This window comes from Oryzias latipes, chromosome 21 (assembly GCF_053564925.1).
Source record: "Oryzias latipes strain Hd-rR chromosome 21, Olatipes_Hd-rR_3.1".
NCBI lineage: Eukaryota > Metazoa > Chordata > Actinopteri > Beloniformes > Adrianichthyidae > Oryzias > Oryzias latipes.
The window spans coordinates 26,356,426-26,379,832 of NC_136257.1; the positions used below are offsets into that span (position 1 = coordinate 26,356,426).

General features: G+C 51.7%; 2 protein-coding genes and 1 pseudogene across 4 annotated transcripts in view; 1 reads left to right on the plus strand and 2 right to left on the minus strand.

Moving 5' to 3' along the window:
- LOC144988803 (uncharacterized) overlaps window positions 1-15,440 on the minus strand; it is a 31,989-nt gene extending 16,549 nt beyond the window's left edge. The window contains exons 1-2 of one of the 2 annotated variants that reach the window (XM_078939772.1): window positions 15,165-15,440; window positions 14,976-15,077 (exon numbers count right to left, since the gene is read on the minus strand). In XM_078939772.1, the coding sequence (XP_078795898.1) occupies window positions 14,976-15,077; window positions 15,165-15,296 (234 nt within the window). In that variant the 5' untranslated portion in view covers window positions 15,297-15,440. Of the gene's footprint in view, window positions 1-14,975 lie in introns of both variants that reach the window. The other variant, XM_078939771.1, reaches the window with a different exon arrangement.
- On the minus strand, window positions 1,272-11,557 carry LOC144988802 (uncharacterized). Its single transcript, XM_078939770.1, has 2 exons — window positions 11,429-11,557; window positions 1,272-5,951 (listed from the first exon to the last, which is right to left on the minus strand). The coding sequence occupies exon 2, from the start codon at window positions 5,933-5,935 to the stop codon at window positions 1,556-1,558; it is 4,380 nt and encodes a 1,459-aa protein (XP_078795896.1). The 5' UTR covers window positions 5,936-5,951; window positions 11,429-11,557; the 3' UTR covers window positions 1,272-1,555.
- LOC144988804 (serine/threonine-protein kinase pim-3 pseudogene) lies at window positions 9,704-11,117 on the plus strand (annotated as a pseudogene). Its single transcript, XR_013652831.1, has one exon. The product of XR_013652831.1 is annotated as a serine/threonine-protein kinase pim-3 pseudogene (transcript).
- Window positions 15,441-23,407: the final 7,967 nt, after the last annotated feature.

Genomic DNA, 23,407 nt, shown 5'->3' on the forward strand with positions numbered 1-23,407 from the left:
AGCGACCTGCTCTGAGAGCGCCCCTCGAGACCCCCCGGTCGCCTCCGGAGATCAAGACGTTCCGAGCGCGGCACTCGCGCAGCGTGACTGCCCTCGGTCGACGCTGGAAACGCTGCTGGTGGTGGACTCTCCAGATAGTCTCGGCTTTGCGCACCAAAAGGTTTTTCCCAGCGAAACCGCGGACGCGAACGGATGGCCGGGCTTTGTTGGGGTGAGCTCGGTTCCGAGTCTGAGAAAGCCTTGCCTGACGAACGTGTGGAATACGACTTTCGCCAAGACGCGCAGGGACGCCGTGCCGAGCTCAGAACCTGCCGTATGCAGCTCGGCGTCGCGCCCGTGCAAAACCCTGGCGGAAGCGCTCTGGCTGATGTTCGTCGGCGCGTACGGACGCCGAGAGTCGGACTCGGCTGCCCTGACGGTGGAAGCCCTCGCGGTTGTTGTACACTTGGCCTCGAAAATCATCGATAGAAATTCTACCTCAGGCCTAGGGCCCTGCAAAGACATAAAGGCCCTGTGCGGCGACTTGTACGCAGCGCCGGAACAGTTTCTGCCCGTCGTCTCCATAGCGGCAGGTTTGTTCGGGCGCAACGTCACGGTCTGCTCGCAGGGGACCTTCTTTCACATTTGCAACAGCCATCACGGGAACTCGTGGGTGCAGGGCTTTCTGGAATGCGACGGATCATCGTGGCAGCTGAGGGGCCTGCCGCCGCACACGACTCCAATCGAACTTCTGTTCGAGAGTGGACCGAATCACAGAGCGGGCTCGCTCCGCGCCTACGCGAGGCTACACGACCTCGATGTGATCGAGGTTCCTTCGGACGGTTACTGCGGATTCCACAGCGTAGCCCAGCTCCTGTTCAATGACACGGCCAGAGGGGAAACCCGCGCGTCCCTGGTGACGAGGACGGCCGAGTTTGTGTTTCTCAACGCGGAAAGGGCAGACGTCAGAGAGACGTACCTGACAGTCAACGGACCCAAAAACGTCTCTGAGCTGAAGCGACTCTTGTCTGAGGAGAAGAGGTGGCTCAGTGTACAGGAGGTAAAATACATGCTAGAAGCTCACGGCAAACGCTTGGGACTCCTCACGGAGACGTCGTACCCGATCTACGATAGGGCTTGCGCTCACATCGTGTGGACCCGAAACCATTACGAGCCCTTGAAACCCAAAGTGTTACGATGCTGAGCTATGCTGTTTTCTGTCAGATGTTTTTTTTTATTTTTCCTTGTTGTTTCGATGAGGTGATGGAAATAAAAATCAAAGACATACCAAATTCTGTGGTGCACGACTGAATTCTTTATTTTGTGAAAAAGGAATACACTGGAAATACTGTACATGAACACAAGTACATGAACACAACCGCAATGCAGTCAGAGGGTGAGTTTCTTTGCTTCATGCGAGATAAAGTAAACTGCAAAAATGGTACATGGCGACTGCTCTCGGTAGAAGCGATACGGGTCACTACACAGTCAGAAGGAACATTCGGTACACTGCCCCGTTGCCGAGTGAGAGACGGTGCGTGCGCTACAAATTGAAGCAAATTGAAGTGGATGAAACCTAATAGTACATGCTGCTTTGAGTGTCCTCTTCCCGCTGAGGGAGCCCTAGAGAGCTTTCCCCCGCCCCGTCACCGTGCGTGTGCTCAGACCCTCTCGAGGTCCACCCGTCTCCAGCCACTCCTTCCCCGTCGAGTTCTTCGTTCTGATTGGCAAAGGCGGCGGCGAGCGCTCTGGTGACCAGGTCGTACCTCTCCAACGGGTTGAGCTGAGCGAGGGTCACGGGCCCGGCGACAGCGGGCTCGACCACAATCACCCGATTCCACTTGATGACTTGATTTTGTATCCGTACGACAAACGGGCCGTAGGGTTGCACCTCGAAGCCTTGTTCCGTGGGCAGAGAAAGCATTTCGTATCGTCCGTCTCTACCCAGCACGTCCTCCAGCGGGCTTCGCGGTCCCGTGGCTCTTTCGGAAAAGCCGCACAGCCCGTACACTTGGTGGATGAGCTCCTCGTCCTCGGGCAAAGTCCACTCTCTGAAGTAGTTTCTCATATCCCCGGCCTGGAGCCACGACACGCAGCTGCGCTCCTTACTGCGGCCGCCCTTTGAGCACATCGGAGAGCCGTAGGCGGAGTGCGGGCACGCTCCGAAAACGGCGATGTACGCCCGCTTCAGCTTGTCAGCTGCCGCGTCGGGCACGTATTGTCGCAGGTTTAGCTGGGAGAGGGTTTCCCACACGGCGGCCAGACCTTCCAAGGCGCCCCATGCGGGCCCGTTCCCGTCCCAGACGTACAGCGTGTCGACAAGGCACGCCAGCAGGTCGACCCTAAATCCCGTCTTGACCCTCCAAATGCGAGCCGGCTGTATGCGCTTCATGGTGAAGCCGAGAACCCTCAGGGAAAGGATCTGAACTCTGAGGAGGCACTGTAGCACGTGGTAGGCCAGCAGTACCTTGTCGTCGTAGAACCACGACACGAGCGACCCCTTAGAGCACCCGAGGTTCACAGACCCGGGGCTCTCGCCCACAAACACCCCAAGCGCCATTTCCTCCGTGTCTTTGGTCACGCAGTGTAGGGCGAAGGTGCGTGCAGCAAAGGAGTGGACTTGCAGGCGCGTGTGCATGTCCAGCAGATTCACCAGAGACTCGTAGGCCATGTGAATCCTGTGTATGATCAAGCCCTGGACGTCCTGGACGGTGCACACGGCACCCAGGTAGTTGGTCTTTTTCCCGAGCACTCGAAGGAGATGTGGCGTGTCCTCCTTGCACAAGCTCGGCAAACTGTCCACGAGAATCTCCGTGAGCCTGAAACCCCGGTCCGGCGGAGCGGAGAGGTCCACGGTGAAGTACCACTGCTCCGAGAGCTCGCAGTTGAGCACGGTGCGCTCCACCGCCGGCACGTAGGCAAACCCTGTGGGCCATGAGAGCTTCGTGCACCGGGCGTGCCCCCGTCTCGTCATATCCCCGTCCCTGTGCGAGTACTCTCTGCCCATCCTCCACAGAAACCTTTGGCAAGTGATTGATCCGTGTACCAGGTCCAATACAGCTGGCCCCCGCTGCATTTGCTTGTCCTTTGCGCCCGGGCCCCACGCATCCCATCGCTCCGGCTTGTTGAGTCCGTGGCACGGCCTGCTGACGCAGTCCTCCTCTGAGTGACGTTTCACGGTGAGGTTGCTGATCAAATCGGTTATGTCCCTCGAAACCAGGTAAGTGACGGGGTGAAAGCGGGCGCAGTCTGACAGTTGCCTCTCCCGCCGCGAGAGCCCTCTGGACCTCCATCTCATGCAATTAGCCTTCTGCACCCGCTCGCGTTTGGCCGAGCTGAGACTGTCCTCCTCGCCGCGACTGTCCTCCATTCGGATGGGGCCCTGAAGCGACTGCCTATCTGCGCTTCCCGAGGGGTTGAGTCCTCCCGAAGCGACGAGCGCCTCTTCTCCGTCGCACCGGGTCGTCTCTGGCAAGGGGTCCTCCGATTTTAGGCGAAGAAGGGTTAGAGTCGTGTCCGCACTCGTGCTCTGCTCGGGGTAAAAGGACTCTTGTAAGACTCTGTACACCATGTCGCTGCTCTGGAAATTGTCGATGTCAGTTCTGGCGAAGAAGAGATTCGTAGTGTTGTCTGTCACAATGCAGTCCAGGGAGCCTGCCGTGTGGAGGGAGCCTGCCGTGTGGAGGGAGCCGGTCGAGCGAAGGGAGCTCGCCTCGTCCTCGTCGCAAAGTCCGAAGTCCTGCAGCTCGGCGAGGGCGTCCCGCTTTTCGACCTTGGCACTGGGCGAACTGTGGCAGCCTCTGGGTGCGCGGCGATCCAATCTCTCCCATTCCGCAGAGAAGAGGTCCTCGTTCAGGGGGTTCACGTCCGCGTCTAGGTAGGTCACGGTCCGCGGCTTGCTGGAAGGTTCGCTCGACGACCCGCGAGAGAGAGCCAGTTCCCTTGTCAGATCGCTGCTCATCTTCATAATGTGCTCCAGGCCGCAGCATTCTTCCAGCGTCCGCTGGCTCGCGGACTGGGATGCCTCTGGAAAAAGCGGCTGACAGGGATCCATCGTCATGCTTTTTGTGACGTGCGGATTGCTCAGCGTGTTACTCTTGCGCTTCCTCCTGCCGGTCTTGGTTCGGGCTGGACTGGTGGCACGGGCGCGTCCCGAAGCCTGGCAAGATAGAATTTCCGCCAGGGTCTTACAGCGCTCCAGTGTCCTCCTCGCTGGCCCCAGCGAGGACAACTCGTCCTCCTTCAGGACCTCTATCATGCAGGCGAGCCCGGGCGCCGCTGCGGCCCCGTCGCACCGCGTCAACCAGTCGAACCGCTCTCTCAAAGAGCTGCGATCCCTGGACCCGGGCCCCAGCCACGTGGCCCGCGGCCAGCGCCCCGTCTCTTCGGACCGCGGCGGTCTCCCGAGGCAATCCAGCACCGTGGACCAGAGGTGAGCGTCCGCCATGCCCGTCCTGCAAAACTCAGAGATGGCGGCCTCCGTTGTCGAGCCATCGTCCGGGAGCGCTCCGGCGCGCAGCACGCTCAGCGCCAAGTTGGAGCACGCGGCACGAAAACTGTCTTCGTCGTCCGTCAGCGCAGAGGCCCTGTAAAGCCCGGGCATGGAAACTAAGGGGAGCAGCGACATCGTCTCCCCTGTGTGTCGGTGGATGACGAAGGCGCATGAGAGCTTGGAGGTGCGGCTGTGAGAGTCGTCATCCTTTGCGTTCTGGTACAGAACTCTGCAAGGATGGCGATCGGTGGAGCGGAGGTCTCTCAGGGAGTCCAACACGCAGACCAGCGCTCTGCGGACCACGACGTCGCGGACCTGCTTTCCTCGGGTCTCCCTCAGCCAGCTGTGGAGCGGCAGCCACCCGGCCCCCGACGTTGTCACCACGTGCATGACAGTCGACGGCGCTCCTCCCGCTTGCTCCAGCGCGATGCAATCGAGCTGAGGGTAGTGCTGCCCGACCCCCGGCGAAAAGACCTGTCCTTCGTCTTTCAGCCTGACCCTCCGCCTCGCTCTGCATTGGTTCTCGTAAGCCCTCGCGGCTTCGTGCAAGGTTTGCTCCAGGTGTTTGTTGGAAACCAACACACTCAGGACGACGGAGACGTCCCCGTGGAGCGAGGTGCGCACCTCGCGCACCCTCACCAGCGGCTTACTCTGTGTCCTTTGGCTCGTCATTTCGGGTCCGGGCGCGGCCCTCAGCTCGTGAAACAGGCAATGGTTCCTCACGAAGCCGTAGAGGGGTTCGGGCATCCTCAGCTCGAAGCGGTCGGTCGACGGGGTCCACGACCAGCTCTCCAGCTCCGAGCCCAGGTTGAAGTAGTAGGGAATCGAAACGCCTAGCCTGGTGCTCTGCTTGTCCTGATATCTCCACCAGAGCTTGAGGATGCTGGCATGAAGGTGAAGCTCCTCTTCTGGGTCGTGAGGCGAGCGCCGGGATGCGTCGGGACCTAGCGCTAGAAGTAGGTGCCTGGCGACGTCCCTCAACTCGCCGGGGGATCTGTAAAACGTGTAGCGCCTCCTTTTGGCCAGGCTGACGAAGAGCATTACGAAGTACGGAGTGTGGAGGGTGGCCAAGTGTTCCAACCGCCGCAGGTTCAGCCCCACTTCTTGCGGTGCGCGGTTATCGCAGCGATCTTCCACCTCCAGCACGTGGCGACACAACGATGGTTGGAAACGTATTTTCACCCCTCTGCACAGCTGACAATATTTGCACTGGCCTGAGACGAAAAACGAACTTAGTCCGATCGAGCCCCTTAGGTCTTGCGGGTGGTAGAAGTAATCTCTGCGCTCTGCTGCGAGGCGGTCCCGCTCCCCCGGTGGAATCTCCCACGTAGCCCGATTGCAGAGGTAACAGATGGCCTCTTCGACGCAGTCGAAGCAGTCTCGGTCGACGTGGAGTTCCAGAGCACCTGCGTGCAGTGCTGCGGCTGCCACCAGCCACTTGGAGACGCCGTCCTTTGGATCCATGGGCTCAGCTGCGCAACTGACAAAAAGAACATAACACAGAGGAATGGTTGGGCAGGGGTGAGAGACAGAGGAAAGGACTCAGATGATGATGATGATGATGATAATGATTATGATTTGTCACAGACGCGGTTAGTTTTTTTTTTTTTTCACTGCGTTTTTATAACTTTGCCTCGTCCTTTTCACTGGATCGCTTCGCGCTTCGAAGAAAAGTCTGAAAAGTCTGTTAATATCCCTCACGTGACGCCCGCCATGTAAGCATCACGAGCGCCCCCCTGTCATCTTGACTCGGCGTCACAGTTTGTAAATGTTCAGCGAGGTGTCGCCGTCCAACACTGTGTGCGTTACCATCAGTCTGTACTCTCTGTCTCTCGCGTGGTAGTACAGGGTGTGTTGCACGGCTATGGCGAGGCAGCAAGCCCCGTCCGTCTTCCCGAGAGCCCAGGTCCTGAACTGGTCCCGAAAGCCTTGCGGCTCACACACACGGCGAGACCTGGAGCCGCTGCTGAAAGGCGTGGGCTTCAGGGTGCCCAGGGATGCCGGCAGCTCGTACCAGAAAGCGGGAGATCCTGCCCGCGGGGAGCCCATCCTGCTCGAGGCCTCTGGGAGCTCACCGATGGCCGCCGCGGCGAGCCCGACATCTCCCTCGAAGTACGTGTGCGCGAAGCAGGAGGCTTCACCCTCGGGTGGCTCGGGCAGAGTCCCCGAAAAACCATCCACGTCTACGATGATGTAGCGCACGCCGAGACTCTCGTTTTTGTAGTCTACGCTGCGGACGGCCGCGGGCAGCACGGTGACGTACCCGAAGAGCCAGGCCAGCACATCGGACTCGATCTTCACAGGGTCGGGCACGTGGTTGGACCAGACCACCGCCTGCATTCCCCTGATCTTCGGAACCGCCTTCATGCAAGCGCTCATCACGTCGAAGGAGTTCCAGCGGAGGTCTATCACGCAGGCTTGCTCCGTTCTCATGCCGATCAGGTGGTGCTTGCAGGCGACGGCTTTCTCGCATGACTCCGGAGACACCAGGTCGAGCGCCAGGGCTTCTCCGAAAAGCCTGTTTCCGTATTCGGGCGTGGGTGCCGTGATGGCGCGCCCTATCACGTACAGGGCGCTGAAGTTGTCGCGGCCCGGGAAGAGCTCCAGGGTTATCTCCTTGGGCAGCGCGCTCTCGAAGCAATGCGGCTCTTCCTCCACCGAAACCGGTCCCCGTCTCTGGACACGAAAATTAAACTGGTCCACCACACAGAGGGGTCTCTCTGCGGTGCATCCGAAGTGGGATGGGCGTGATTTGTACACGTACAGTCCCGGAGGCAGGGTCCTGGAACGGTCTACCTGGTAGACCAACACAGAGTCGCAGCATTTGGGGTATCTCGCGCTCCGGTTGCACATCAGCCACCTGTACGCCGCTGCCACCGGCTCCATTTCGTACGCCCACAGGACTTGGGACTGGGCTCTGGCGATTTCGCGGGAGGAGCCCTGCCCGCCCGGTTTGGTGGCGCACCGTCGGCGGCGTTCGGGGTTCGGAACATCTGCGCCGTCCCCCCCTCTGTAGCGCTGTTCCGCGGACGCGCTAATCCGTTGCGCGCAAGTGCAGGGCCCTTCTTTCGTGCCATGTCGCAGCAACGCGTCCACTGCATGCCTAAAGTTGAACCTGTGGTGGGAGCAGTTGGTCGTGCCCTCTCCGAGAGACCTCAGGCTCACGCCTTCAGTTCCGGGGGCGTACAGCACGCCGCCGATCACTGGCACGGGGTCTAGCGCCAAGGCCCTGTACAGGGAGCAGCACAGCTCCCGCTTCGCTTCCATCGTGGACTGAGCTTCCTCGGACGGCGGAGGGGGCCACGGGTGTTATGTCGACGATGTCGCGAGGAGAGGGGGAAGCTCCTCGAGAGGGCCCTCACGACGCCTTTGCAGGGAGGGTACCCGTCGAACTGTTGATGGAGTGTAAAAGAAAGCGTCAGAAGGCCTCAGTGGAGGCCGCTCTCAAGTCTACGAATCTATACAGGAGAGTTTCCACGATCAGCTACGTCGGCGGAGCGTCCAAGGTCGGCAGAGCGAGGGTCGACAAGCGGTCGGGGTGCGCAAAGTGCCTGTCGTGTCTGGTGACCTTGGTCAAAGGCAGCAAGCAAAGGAGCAGAGCCGGCATCAAGCTCCGATGTCCTTGCGAAGCCAGGGTGTGCGAGACCTGTTTCGTGAATGACCCACACTGGTACCTGACGGAGCCTCACTTCAGCAGCTGCCCGTCCCTCCGCGGGTTCATCTGTTCCACGTGCGCCTGTTTTGCAGGACTCGTCGAGAAACCATGTTGCCTCTGGATGTGCCCGGGCTGTTCGGACGGGGTCCGAGAGAAGGGCGTCGCCTGCTCGCTGTGCTCAAAACCCGTGCCTCGCGGGAAGCCATCCGCGCGTCGCTCCCTCTGGTGCGAAGCGGCGGATCCGGGTCGACGGGCTGCGGAGCCTCCCTCGGACGCCCCATGTTTGGACGAGGGCAAAGTCTCAGACGGCAGGGAGCTGATCAAGGCTCGCGTCTTGGAGCGTGCGGCAGAGAGAAGACACCTGTCGTCTGCCGACCTCGCCGTCCTCTTCCCGGAGTGCGAGCCTCGGCCGGGCAGATGCTCGTGCGAGGCAAACGGCGACCCCAATCCCATGTGCCCACGCTGCACCCCCGTGCTGGCCGTGTTGGAGCTGCTGGCCAGGAACCCGAAACCGCTCATGGCATCTTTCGCGGAGCGCGCGGTGCCGGGACGAGCCCTGGCCCGTAACACGTACGACAGGGCCCTGCTCACGGAGATGCTGAATGACAGAGGGCTCCCTAGGTGCGCTAATCGCAACTCCTGCAAAGGAATGCTGGTCAACGTGCGGACGGGCCCCTTGACGACTCTGATGTCCCCAGAGGCTTACAAGCAATATGTTCTGGAACGAGATAAGGTGCAGCGCTCGGGCGACGGCGAGCCGAACATCGTGCCGCAGCCTTCCTGCTGCGTCCTGTGCCTGCTGTTTAATCAGTCCGCCGCGGTCGCGCAGATGTGCGGTTCGCAGGGCCTCCGGCTCGAAACCCCCCGCACGGACCCCGTGTACTACTTCAACGTGAAGTTCGCACCAGACGTGGGCCTGCCTGAGGTATCGGTGAGAGACTACCAAGGGTTCCTTGTCAACTTTCAAGGTTCCGTGGGAAGCTACAAGCCCGCGTTCTACTACAACTGGAGACACATGCTGGAAATGTTACACAGAGACGCCTCTGGAGCAGTGACCCTCATTCACCCCGGACAAAGGCAGCTTTAGACTCTTCGAGGTACGATAAGCTGTGCTCGAAAAGGGCGACTGTTTTGTAAAAGAAAAAAAAAAAGAGAAAAGCCAACCGTTGATCAATTAGGATTTAAAGTATGAACTCACTTACGTGGTCCTGAGCTCTAAGCTGTGCGATCCAGGTTCAGCAACACGAAGCCTTGTGAGATTCTGCAAAGTGGAAAATGAGGGGAGTATGCAAAGGAAAGATTACCCTCCTCTGTGTTGCTCTTTGCAGCGTGACAACTGGCTTTGCACGGGCCCTTGGTAGAAATCTGCCACGCTGCACTGAGTCTTAATCTCTGTGGTTGGACCTCACTGTCCTCTTTGCCCCTCCCTCTTTCCCTGCAGCGGGTGTGGGGGGGCTTACAATCAGCCTCCTCCTCCTTCAGAATGAAGGCCCCACCTTCTAACGTTTCCTCTTTTTCTTCCAGTGTCCTCCTTCTCCCTCTCTGTCTGACTCTGCCTCGCTGAAGTCTGACGGGAGTGCGGCGGACCGGAAACGGAAACTAGACCAGAAGATTTGGATCACAGGCCCTTTAAAACTTGTTCCGTGCAAACCAAGAGAGGTCATAGTAACCTTACGCGAGTTTAACAAAGACTGGAGGGAAGTTGCTCCGTGAAGAGCGCGACAGTTCGAGAGAGAGAAAAAGAAAAATCAATCCTTCTGCCATGGAAAAGTACTGGAAGACCAGCTTTTGCCTGGGCAAGGGGGGCTTCGGCAAAGTGTTTCTGGGAAAGAGGCGAAGCGACGGGATTTCCGTGGCCCTGAAGATTATCCCGCTCTCGCGTACGAGATGCTGCGAGGTTGATGGGACCAGTAAGCCATTCGAAGCTGTCGCCTTGGAAATGGTCTCCAAAGACCCTCCGTTTCCTGGGATCATCCGCATGCTGGACTTTTACAAGACCCCGTATAATTGGGTGATAGTCACGGAGAAGCCAGAGAACACGCAAGATCTGTACGAATACATCACGATCAGTAAGCGTCTGCGCGAGGACACGGCCAGAGAATTTTTAGGTCAGGTCATCCAGGCCTTGCTCCACTGTCACAGCCGCGGTGTTGTGCACATGGACGTAAAAGACGAAAACCTGCTGGTGGACCTGACGACGCTCGAGCTGAAACTCATCGACTTTGGCTCCGCCGAATTTCTTGAACCCGACAAAGTGTACGACATGTTCCACGGGACTGCGGCATATGGGCCCCCCGAACGGCTCACACAAGGATGCTACAAAGCTCTTCCATCTGAGGTTTGGTCGTTGGGGATTCTTTTGTACGACATGGTGCACGGGGACATACCATTTGGAAACGACAGGGAGCTCCTACTGGGCGAGCTTAGATTCGAAAAAGACCTCTCTGAGGACTGCGTGGCCCTGATAAAATGGTGTTTGAGCAGGACGCCCGAAGAGAGACCGATGCTGAAAGACATACTGGCCCACCCTTGGATGCTGAAGCGAGGCTCGGAGGCGCACGAAGGCGACGCCACGGCTGGAGCCCCGAAGCCCACGCGAGGGGATCTCCAGCAATCGGAGCCCGGCTCTGCTCTGGCGGCCCGAGCCCACGATGTCGACACGCCGACCCGTCGAGGGTCCGTCTCGTCCGTGGGAAACGAAAAGCAGCTTCGTCCGGCGATGGCGACGCTCTGCTCCGAGGGCTTCGAATCAATCTGGAGGAGATTGCCGTCCTTCGACCGACTTCCCAGTCGTCAGGGGAGTATCGCCGCAGAGACAGGACTTACCGAGGCTCGTTGCCACTCAGAGGTCTCGCAGAGCGGAGCGCATCGTCCGGGTCAGGGAGAGCTCCCAAAAACGGAGTAGGATGTAGGATGTTGAACAAAATGGCTAACTGCTCATGTTGTATAGATGCCAGTTCCATGATAACTCAATAGAGCTTGTTCCCTGATGCCTACTGTACAGTTTTTTTTTTGCCTTGTTCGAATAAAAGTCAAACTGGAACCTCAACGTTGCATATTCGCTTTCTTTTTTGCTCATGGGTTTTGTCCCAACATGACTATTTGAAGAGATATTTTTCTAATTATTGGATACATCACACAATCTCGGTTTTTAAAGATTGAAAAATTAAAAAAAAAATACATTGGTGTGTACATTTTTAATCGTATAATGGTCAGTATATACACGTTAGATAAAGTGATTACCACACACAAAGGTTACATGATTTTGGTCAGCATATACACAGGTTAAATGAAGTGATTACCATATACAAGGAATGGCAGCCAGAGCTGTCTGCTGTGACGTTACTTTGATGACCCAGACCTCCCGCTCGCCGTAGCACCAACAGAGTGGGGTGGAAATGAAACGGTCCAAAGAACCTTCATGCAGCTCTACTCAAAAAGAAAAACAAAAACAAAACAAGAGTGTGTTGGAAAAGTCAGCAGAAGTCGATGGTATTTTCTTACCAAATACCAAAAGAAACAAAATTAGTTGTAGCGTTAGATACAAGGGGGCTTACAAAGAGGCTCCGACCCAAGTTTAGGGACACTGACCTGAGTTCTGAGACTCAGACCATCAGAGGAAGCTTTGGACCCTAATCTCTCACAAAAAGAGTCTCAGTGAAAATCTGCTAAAAATGTATACTAAAAAAAAAAATAGTTCCACACGCTCTCTTGTAGGTCCGTTCGACCCCAACACTAACTAAAACTAAACAGTAGCTCCGCGCACTGTCTCGCGGGGTCCGTGAGACCCAACGCCGACTGGAACCAAACAGTGGGTCCGCGCGCTGTCTCGCGGGGTCCGTGAGACCCCGAACAGAATTGGAACGAAACACAGGCTCCGAGCGCTGTCTCCCGGGGTCCGTGAGACCCCGTACAGAATTGGAACGAAACACAGGCTCCGCGCGCTGTTTGCACGGTCCGTTAGACCCCGAACAGAAGTGGAACGAAACACAGGCTCCGCGCGCTGTCTCGCGGGGTCCGTGAGACCCCGTACAGAATTGGAGCGAAACACAGGCACCTCGCGCTGTCTCGCACGGTCCCAGCGACCCCGTCTCGGTTTGGAACCAAACAGTTGCACCTCGCGCTGTCTCGCGTGGTCCGTGAGACCCCGTACAGAATTGGAACCAAACAGTGGCACCTCGCGCTGTCTCGCGTGGTCCGTGAGACCCCGTACAGAATTGGAACCAAACAGTGGCACCTCGCGCTGTCTCGCGGGGTCCGTGAGACCCCGTACAGATATGGAACGAAACACAGGCTCCGCGCGCTGTCTCGCGGGGTCCGTGAGACCCCGTACAGAGTTGGAACGAAACACAGGCTCCGAGCGCTGTCTCCCGGGGTCCGTGAGACCCCGTACAGAATTGGAAGGAAACACAGGCTCCGCGCGCTGTCTTGCACGGTCCGTGAGACCCCGAACAGAATTGGAACCAAACTGTGGCTCCGAGCGCTGTCTCGCGGGGTCCGTGAGACCCCGTACAGAATTGGAACGAAACACAGGCTCCGCGCGCTGTCTCGCGGGGTCCGTGAGACCCCGGACAGAGTTGGAACAAAACACAGGCTCCGAGCGCTGTCTCCCGGGGTCCGTGAGACCCCGTACAGAATTGGAACGAAACACAGGCTCCGCGCGCTGTTTGCACGGTCCGTTAGACCCCGAACAGAAGTGGAACGAAACACAGGCTCCGCGCGCTGTCTCGCGGGGTCCGTGAGACCCCGTACAGAATTGGAGCGAAACACAGGCACCTCGCGCTGTCTCGCACGGTCCCAGCGACCCCGTCTCGGTTTGGAACCAAACAGTTGCACCTCGCGCTGTCTCGCGTGGTCCGTGAGACCCCGTACAGAATTGGAACCAAACAGTGGCACCTCGCGCTGTCTCGCGGGGTCCGTGAGACCCCGTACAGATATGGAACGAAACACAGGCTCCGCGCGCTGTCTCGCGGGGTCCGTGAGACCCCGTACAGAGTTGGAACGAAACACAGGCTCCGCGCGCTGTCTCGCGGGGTCCGTGAGACCCCGTACAGAGTTGGAACGAAACACAGGCTCCGAGCGCTGTCTCCCGGGGTCCGTGAGACCCCGTACAGAATTGGAACGAAACACAGGCTCCGCGCGCTGTTTGCACGGTCCGTTAGACCCCGAACAGAAGTGGAACGAAACACAGGCTCCGCGCGCTGTCTCGCGGGGTCCGTGAGACCCCGTACAGAATTGGAGCGAAACACAGGCACCTCGCGCTGTCTCGCACGGTCCCAGCGACCCCGTCTCGATTTGGAACCAAACAGTTGCACCTCGCGCTGTCTCGCGTGGTCCGTGAGACCCCGTACAGAATTGGAACCAAACAGTGGCACCTCGCGCTGTCTCGCGGGGTCCGTGAGACCCCGTACAGATATGGAACGAAACACAGGCTCCGCGCGCTGTCTCGCGGGGTCCGTGAGACCCCGTACAGAGTTGGAACGAAACACAGGCTCCGCGCGCTGTCTCGCGGGGTCCGTGAGACCCCGTACAGAGTTGGAACGAAACACAGGCTCCGAGCGCTGTCTCCCGGGGTCCGTGAGACCCCGTACAGAGTTGGAACGAAACACAGGCTCCGCGCGCTGTCTCGCGGGGTCCGTGAGACCCCGTACAGAGTTGGAACGAAACACAGGCTTCGAGCGCTGTCTCCCGGGGTCCGTGAGACCCCGTACAGAGTTGGAAGGAAACACAGGCTCCGAGCGCTGTCTCGCGGGGTCCGTGAGACCCCGTACAGAATTGGAACGAAACACAGGCTCCGCGCGCTGTCTAACACGGTCCGTGAGACCCCGAACATAAGTGGAACGAAACACAGGCTCCGCGCGCTGTCTAGCGGGGTCCGTGAGACCCCGTACAGAATTGGAACGAAACACAGGCTCCGCGCGCTGTCTCGTGGGGTCCGTGAGACCCCGTACAGAATTGGAACGAAACACAGGCTCCGCGCACTGTGGCTCCGAGCGCTGTCTCGCACGGTCCGTGAGACCCCGAACAGAATTGGAACGAAACACAGGCTCCGCGCGCTGTTTAGCGGGGTCCGTGAGACCCCGTACAGAATTGTAACCAAACAGTGGCACCTCGCGCTGTCTCGCGGGGTCCGTGAGACCCCGTACAGAATTGGAACGAAACACAGGCTCCGCGCGCTGTCTCGCGGAGTCCGTGAGACCCCGTACAGAATTGGAACGAAACACAGGCTCCGAGCGCTGTCTCCCGGGGTCCGTGAGACCCCGTACAGAATTGGAACGAAACACAGGCTCCGCGCGCTGTCTCGCACGGTCCCAGCGACCCCATCTCGATTTGGACCCAAACCGTGGCACCTCGCGCTGTCTCGTACGGTCCGTGAGACCCCGAACAGAGTTGGAACCAAACTGTGGCTCCGCGCGCTGTCTCGCGGGGTCCGTGAGACCCCGTATAGAATTGGAACGAAACACAGGCTCCGCACGCTGTCTCGGGGGTCCGTGAGACCCCGTACAGAATTGGAACGAAACACAGGCTCCGCGCGCTGTCTCGCGGGGTCCCAGCGACCCCGTACAGAGTTGGAACCAAACAGTGGCACCTCGCGATGTCTCGCACGGTCCGTGAGACCCCGAACAAAATTGGAACGAAACACAGGCTCCGAGCGCTGTTTCCCGGGGTCCGTGAGACCCCGTACAGAGTTGGAACGAAACACAGGCTCCGCGCGCTGTCTCGCACGGTCCCAGCGACCCCGTACCGATTTGGAACCAAACAGTGGCACCTCGCGCTGTCTCGCGGGGTCCGTGAGACCCCGTACAGAGTTGGAACCATCAGTTTCTCTTTGAAAGCTCAAACACGAACCTGTTTCTGTAGATCCATGACATGTGGGTTACAGTGGGCCACAGGCTGGTTTACCTTCTCCCTTTGCTGCGGATCAGCAGCACCAGTGTTGCTGGCTTGTGACTGTGGGGCAAGTAAGATTAACTGAATATCAAAAAAATAAGTTGTTTCAAAGAAGTTGGATTTGACGAACATCCCACGTTGACCAACCTCAGAGTTCTTCATTGTTTTGGTCCTCGCCTCGTAGTTTAGCATGTCAAACGGGTCGAGCCACTCACCGTTGACTGTCTGTCCGGAATTGGACAGAAACAGACTGCAGGACAGCAAAAACAACCAGAGCATCTTCTCTGGAGACCAAATTGGTTTGAACTAACTAGCTAGTAACGGAAGAAGAAAACTATGGAAGCCGAAATTGCTTCCGGTTATTTTTTAAAAAAAAAAAGCAGCAGAAAACCATTTAGGTTTGTTCATTTGTTTCTCTTGACCTTTCTTGATTACATAAAAAAAAAAAAGAAACGTAAACACAAACAGTACACTTCGAAAAGCCTCAAGGGTGATGTAGAAAAGTGAATGCTAAAGAAAAAAAAAAATACTTGGGGTCAATCGCACCCCATGAGCCAGCGGGTGGAAGGGAACCGGAAAAACGAGACCCCCGGTGGTGGGCCATGAGAGAAGAGTGAATGCTAAAGAAAAAAAAAAATACTTGGGGTCAATCGCACCCCATGAGCCAGCGGGTGGAAGGGAACCGGAAAAACGAGACCCCCGGTGGTGGGCCATGAGAGAAGAGTGAATGCTAAAGAAAAAAAAAAAATACTTGGGGTCAATCGCACCCCATGAGCCAGCGGGTGGAAGGGAACCGGAAAAACGAGACCCCCGGTGGTGGGCCATGAGAGAAGAGTGAATGCTAAAGAAAAAAAAAAAATACTTGGGGTCAATCGCACCCCATGAGCCAGCGGGTGAAAGGGAACCGGAAAAACGAGACCCCCGGTGGTGGGCCATGAGAGAAGAGTGAATGCTACAGAAAAAAAAAAAAAATACTTGGGGTCAATCGCACCCCATGAGCCAGCGGGTGAAAGGGAACCGGTAAAGCGAGACCCCAGGTGGTGGGCCATGAGAGAAGAGTGAATGCTAAAGAAAAAAAAAAAACTTGGGGTCAATCGCACCCCATGAGCCAGCGCCAATCCCCTCAGTGGCCACACAAAAAAAAAAAAAAAAAAACTTGGGGTCAATCGAACCCCACGAACCAGCGGGAGGAAGGTGGTTGCTAAAAAAGTGGCGCCCCTGGTGGCTGAGGGCAATAAAAGAGAATGGGGTATTAGTGACCCCTAGAGGCAGGGTATAGAAATGAACGGTGGAAAACAAGACCCCTGGTGGTCTGGGGGTATAACTAAAATGGAGAAATGGCGGCCTCTGCTGGACGGGGACAAAAAAGAAAAGGGCGGTTTGGCGCCCTCTACCAGTCGGGGATATAGAGGGTGCCTGAAACGTACAAAAATTTTTTTTCAGGAACTCGACCCTCTTCGATTGCGGGAGGGTGTACCGGGGTGTACCTGTCTGGGGTCAATACCAAAGGGGGGTATGCGTTTTTAAAATGACCCCCCCTCCTTACTTTTTTTTTTAATCCATGCTTTTCTTTCCCCCTAAGACAGCACAAGGGTTATAGACTTTGCAAAATGAAAGAAGGAAAAAATATTATAACCAGCTTTGATCAAAAGGTTATAATTGTGTGACCATCCAAAGTTCAATGAGTACAAAGGTTTGTTTTGCATGATTGTACTCATTCTTGATGAGCACTTTTTTAAGTTGATCAAAATGTATTATTGTTATTATTCTTTTTTGAAATCCAAAATAACCCCCCAAAAATAAAGAAATATATGTAATTCAATCTAAAATCTAAAGATGGCACTGTTGACTCAAGTAAGACTCTCTCATACCAAGACTTGTAGCTGTCATTTCTTTTCAATTCCAGTCAAAAACATTTGATATGGAAACATAAACTGATCTCACACCCAAATGTATCTGTATAACCAAAATGACAGAACAATTGTAACTAAACGATGAACCCTCTTCCTAAGCGGTTTTGTGATTTAAAGTAAATCTTATCAATCCGGTTTCTAGTGAATGACTAAATTGTTTATTTTAATGTTTTCTTTGCTTTTTACTTTGCAGACCCATCATGTAATTATAAAATCATAGGTTTATAAAAAAAATAAATAACTAAAAGACATACAGTCATGAAAAAAATGGCCAAAATCGTTGTAATTTGTATTTTTGAATTCTGAAGTCATAGCAACAACAAAAAAGAGGCAAATACCTCACCTGAAACCCAAACAACACAAGCAACCACTTGTAAATACTTCATTTCTCAAAATCAAAAGGCTGCAAGAGAGCCCAGCTATTTACTGTCTTGACAACTGCGGCTGGGGGGGCTGATGGGAGCAAGATAAAGTCTTGACATGCTTGCAAAGGTCAATTGCTGTGTGCTGCCTGTATGCATCCAGATACCAGGAGGGCTTCCTTCCTTCTTAATTAAATACTACATCCGCCTTATCTTTGGTTTTCTTGTTGAACCAACTCACCTGTAAACCTGAGACAACTTTTTTTTTTGGGAGAGGGGGGCACATATCTGATATATATACTGATGAACAAACAAAGAATCCAGCATCTCACAAGGAAGTGAAAAAAAAACCTTCCTAATCAAAATTGAAGATCTTTTTTTCATCTTTCTTGACACCAATGGCTCAGGATTGGAGGTAATTACTTTGGCCATGGAGGTGACTGACTCTACAAGGTGGAGCAGGGTGAGGATTTTGACTTAAGCAAGCTGGAGCAGAGCCACCGAAAAGCATTACAACCGCTTCAAATCAGTGAGCAGACGCTTTCAGTTGTGTAATTACTGTCACCCAGAACTGTGACAGTCAATATTTGTCCCTTTTTGTCGTTTTCTATGTGAAATAATTGTTTTAAAATGAAACTGTGGCTAACAGAGAGCCACTTTGATTGTGGAGTGCTAACACTTTGCCTGCTTTACGCCTCAGAAACAGGTTGTTACAGAATTCCCCACAGAGATGAGACAAACAGTGGATTGCAAAAGTGTGGCAGCAGGGTACTTGAGCTTTATTTAGCTATGTGCCTTTAATTCACATGGGGATTGGGTGCAATGTCGTTTGTTCCTAACCACAACATTAAAAAAAAAAAAAAAAAGGAGGCCTCTATGATGTTGCCACGGTAACACACATTGTGCCTTTAATGACAGTGCCTGCTCACCCATCTTTTGCATGATCATTTGCAGCCTTGATAGTATCCCACTTAGACTGCTGTGCCGATGCCATGTAGAAAGAAGTTCCTGGCCTGATTTTGCCATTTGGTATACATTTAGTAATGGAAGACATTGTCACTCTTCCGTTTACACAAAATAATTAGCTGGCCGTGCGTGTTGGGCCATGCTTTCCTGACACTGTTTTCCTAGAAGTGCCAGACTGAAGCTCATGTTTGTGTGCATGTATCAACATGTGTTGCTGCTGCTTGGTATAACAGCCATGTTCTGCACCAGCGATGATAATTCAACCGTCCATCACCTCTTGTGCTCCCATGTGAATTCTGTTATAAAGCGGGGGGGGGGGGGGGGAGCACTGGCCGAGACGACATAAACAGCACAAGTATTTCTATCACGTTTATCAAACCGTCCACCATCCAAACGGTTTTAGAGTTACTTTCATTTTCAGCTCATATTTGTATGGCCTTAGGCAGCAGCCCATAGCAGAAGCAGGTTGGACCCAGACAAACATACATCACTGACGTATTAATGCCTTTACTCGATTAAGGTGAGGGCGCATGCTTGTGAGATGTTATTCCAATTAATAGCCCCGATTTGGCTGCCATTCATGCTCAATATTTCATCTGACGTGAATATAAATAGGGACACGTGCTGGTGTATTCATCTTTCCTAAATTGTCTCTTTAAGATGACAGTCTGTGCATGCTTAATTGCAAATTCAAAGGATAAGAGGATAATAACTTGCATGTGCTCACTGGCATGTAATGATCTGTACCAGCAATACAACCCCAAATTTTCTGAAAATATATACAAATCTTTAGTTTTCAAGTCAATATCAGCCCATTAAATCTTCACGAAACTTGTGTTGAGCTTAAAAAGATGCCTGCATTCATTTTTGGGGATGAGCTTAGTACACTTTGTTTGCACCTTGAGGCATCTGCATACATTTCCGTGGTCTTTCCAAGGAGAAATGTTGATTCTGAGTGAGTTTGAGTGAGTTAATAACCTTCCCCCAATAAGTGCATCTGATAAGCTGCTGGGAATGAAATGTTTTTTTTTTCCTCTACAAAGGAAAGGTTTTGAGGGGTTGGAAACAGAAAACACTTCAGCTGTGGGATACCTTGTAAGACCCCAAATATTTGAAAGGACCACATATTCACATGTTTGGGAATTGTTGGAGGGGGGCAATGGCTTTTATGAAGACTTCAAAGCATAATGGGATAATTACTGCACTTACCACCAGTGGCAAAAATAAAGAGAGAGGAAAACACAGAAGGAATCAGACAAAAAAAAGAGGGGGGGTGATAATGAGTGTTCAAAATAGACAATAAATCTAATAGCTTTCAAATTGAATGGAAATACGCTCTCCCAGGCACATCAAATATGGAATTATTATCATCAGCCCCGACTCTGTGATCATTCCTTGAGCTTATGACGGTTGATTTAACAGGAATTTGACAAAAATTTAGATTTACAGGGATTGCTTGGAGAGCTCAGAACAGGTAACGAAAAACAAATAAATGAATACAAATGGAGGGGAGAAAGGGAAAAAAAACAAAAAACAGATGGTGTAAGCGTGGCAGATAGCAGCATGCTTGCACTGATTAAATTGCAATCGATTCCAGCAAAATGTCAGGAAACGCACAGGTCTAGTGCCATTTAATGTGTTTCAGATGATAGCTGTAGGTAAGGGTCTGTGTTATCACTCATATGTCAAGGAATGCGGAGAATGACAGGGCGGTGCCAGGGGTTTAATTGGCGTTAACACTTGTGGAGCAGAGCTCAGGCTGAGTCTCCTAGGCAATGCCCCGAAGATGTGAGTCAAGAGAAGCACTTAACAGGCTTTGAAGGGAAGCAGTTATATTTACTTACGGAGGAGATTTATTTTATTTATTTTTGTCATTTTTTTGATAAGGCTTTACAACAGTCTGGAGAGTGATAGAGGGTATGAGGCACAACAGAAATACAAAATAAATAAATAAATAAATAAAAATGATAATAACCTCAGCACACACATATATGAATCCTCATAAAGCTTTTTCTTCAGCCAATAGATAAATAGAATAATAATCTGAGGCAGACATCAACATGACTGCAAATGGCTTTTCTTGGTTTCCTCAGCTAGCCAGACCCTGTTGTTTTTCAGAACCATGGAAAGAGACTCAAGTTTTTTTTTTTTTTTTGTAAAGTGAGTTCAAAAAAGACAAAACAATTTGGTTATCTTGGCTGACAAAGAACATATATACTAATTAGCTCGGTAATTGACAAGAAGGAGACAGGCAGCGTGGTCAATGTGCTCAGTTTAAGGTTTCACAGACAGAGGAGATTATTCTTTCGGATTACCTAAATGGCTTTGCTGGGGAAAGCCATTAATCAAAGGGCCCCTCTTGTTAGGAAATAGCTCTATAGAAAATATCTACAACCCTCTCATTTCAGCACAGAGGTTTCTGGCGAAGCTATAAAACACAGAGTCATGGATGACTGGCCCAACTCCAAACCTATTAATGATGTGACGACTGAACTCTCATTCTCAGAATAACATAAGACACTCAAAATGTCAGATCCGGTTTGTCAACAAAGGTTTCTGATGTCAACCAAGGTCACATGTTCTTGGAGGTAGTCGCTGAACATTTTACTTTTTGAAAAATGGCATCTTAGTACAGGACATTTTGTGTACAAAAACAATTCAGAGGGCCTCATATAAAACATTAAAAGAAAAATGTAAAAGAAATATAAATAGCAGCAATCATTAAACTAAAAAAAAAGTAACAAATAAAAACAAATGTAATGCAGCTGAGAATAGGTGGGTCTTTAACCTGACCTCAGCCAAATGCCGTACACCTGACATTAATTTTATTAAGTTTTCTTAAATATAAGTACAGCATGTATACTATAGAGCATGTACTAGTAGTTTAATAAATGAAAACTTCTTCCGACCGAATTAGAGCAGTTACCAGATCTGTAAAAAAACATCACAAAATAACAAAATTATGTGCAAAGATAATATGTTCATAATATAAACATATTTGCCATGTACATTCAGTCATTAAGTACAATTTATTTTGCAGACAAAGAACAATGATAATATAAAGAACTATGATAATATGTATCTATTATCACAATAGAATACTTTCCTCTACCATCTCTGAATTGACAAAGGGATCTCCCAGATTCCCTTATGAAGCATGACAGATAAACAAAGAGAAATTCAGTTGGAAGTAGTCTCAAACAACAAATAATTTATTCTGCTTTGTTTTCTTGTTGTTTTTTCTTCACTAGGGGTGTGAAATGCAAACATCCTTCCAGTGTGAAGTTTGGAGTAATTCATCAAACAGCAGAACAACGGAATATCTGATGGAAACGACGCATGTCATGTACTTTTTTCTGTATAGAGATGGCTCCAGTGGGTGCGTAAACAGAAAGTCAAGATATTATTATTTTTTTCTTTGCAACTTATTAAGATCTCAGAGTGGAAAGCAAGGTAGTGTGGGAGGATCAGAAAGTAACTGCATAAGCTGGATGGATTGTTGATGGGCTGTTTTGCATTTATATCTAGCAGTACAGTACAAACTTTTTTTTTTCATTTCAGTTTTTTTCTTCAAACTTTCTGAATTTGATAAAATGTTCTTAAAATCTGCAAAGACAAGACTAACAGTTTTGTTTTTCTGCTGTGAGAAATATGATGTAATATTATCCAATTACTTGAAAACTACAATCTTCCATCACACAGTCAGTCAGAAGATGGAATTATGAGTTCCTCCCTGTTATGGATTACAACCTGCTACGCTCCTGCTGTGTCTGCAGATTTTCTTGTTTGAAATGTTTTTCTTTTTGCCCGTAAAGTTTCATTTTTGATTTTTTTACTTTTGGCTTCAGCTCCTCGTCTGCCTCACTTGTTTCAAATGCATTTGCGCTTTGTGCTTTAGTCATCTCTACTTCCTGTTTCATTTTGGTAAATGTTTCTTTTGTGCGTCTGACCTTTCTTGTGTCTCCGATCTCCACTCCGTCTTGATTATTTTCCACCTGCATTCTGCCAGCTTCCATTCATTTATTTTCTTTCAGTCATCAGTGGATTTTAGCTCTTTTGTCCTCCCGGTTTAGCTCCTAATCTTTTCGGGGGATATACTCCTTATTAGTTAGTTTTTATATAGCTTGGTTTATGGCGCACTTTCCATCCAAGTACTGAAAAAATGCTCACAAGCAAAAATGGGAAAACACTCATGTTTGTTGTAGCTGTGAATTAATATATTTCACTCGATACGTCAATCCTAGCCGTCCATTGAAACAGTCAGTTTACAACTATAGACTGGATTTACTGGACTTTCCTTGAACTGCTAGTAAAAAGCCCTCATCATGTTGTTTGAAGGCTGTGTAATTTTAATTGTCTATACTGTACTTTTATTACAGAATTTATTTTTCATTTTATAGCAGTCACATTAAATCTAAACTGATTCGTTGATGCTTTTGCTTCTCCTTTAAGCTCTATCAGGCGTAGCTCCTCCTCTGCTGACACAGACATTCTTCTGATTGGTTTTACTTCCCTCGGCGCCATTAAAAAACATTATTTTAATCATTTTACTTTGAAAAACAATTGTCTCATTTGCATGCATAACAGTCTGTCCAAAAATGGTGGTACCAAATATTTGACATTCCTGAAATTTCTCAAAGGAGAAAGTACCTTGTTAGCAGATAGGTAATACATAACACTAAAAATGTACCAAAAAATTAACAATAAATTAAAAAATTAACAAATAACAACAATAATTATTGTCCAGTGTTTTGGAGTCTAATAGCTGCTATGAAGCAGTTAAATAACTGTTAAAAGGACTAAAAATGTGCTTTTGTAAAGTTTGTTTTCCAAAACTGTCAAATGTTTTTAGGTATATATTTTCTGCCCTTTGGTTTTTGTGCCATGGGGTTGATTTATTATTCTTTTTGTAATCATCTGCTTGTATTTTATTAAAGCTGCAATTTAAATGTAACACGTTTTTTATTGGAACAAACAAATCTTCGCTCCAATACTCACCTACGGTCATGAGCTCTGGGTCATGACCGAAAGAACGAAGTCCCCGAATACAAGTGGCTGAAATGAGCTTCCTCTGGAGTGTGGCTGGGCGCTCCCTTAGAGATAGGGTGAGAAGCTCGGTCATCCGCGGGGAGCTCGGAGTAGAACCGCT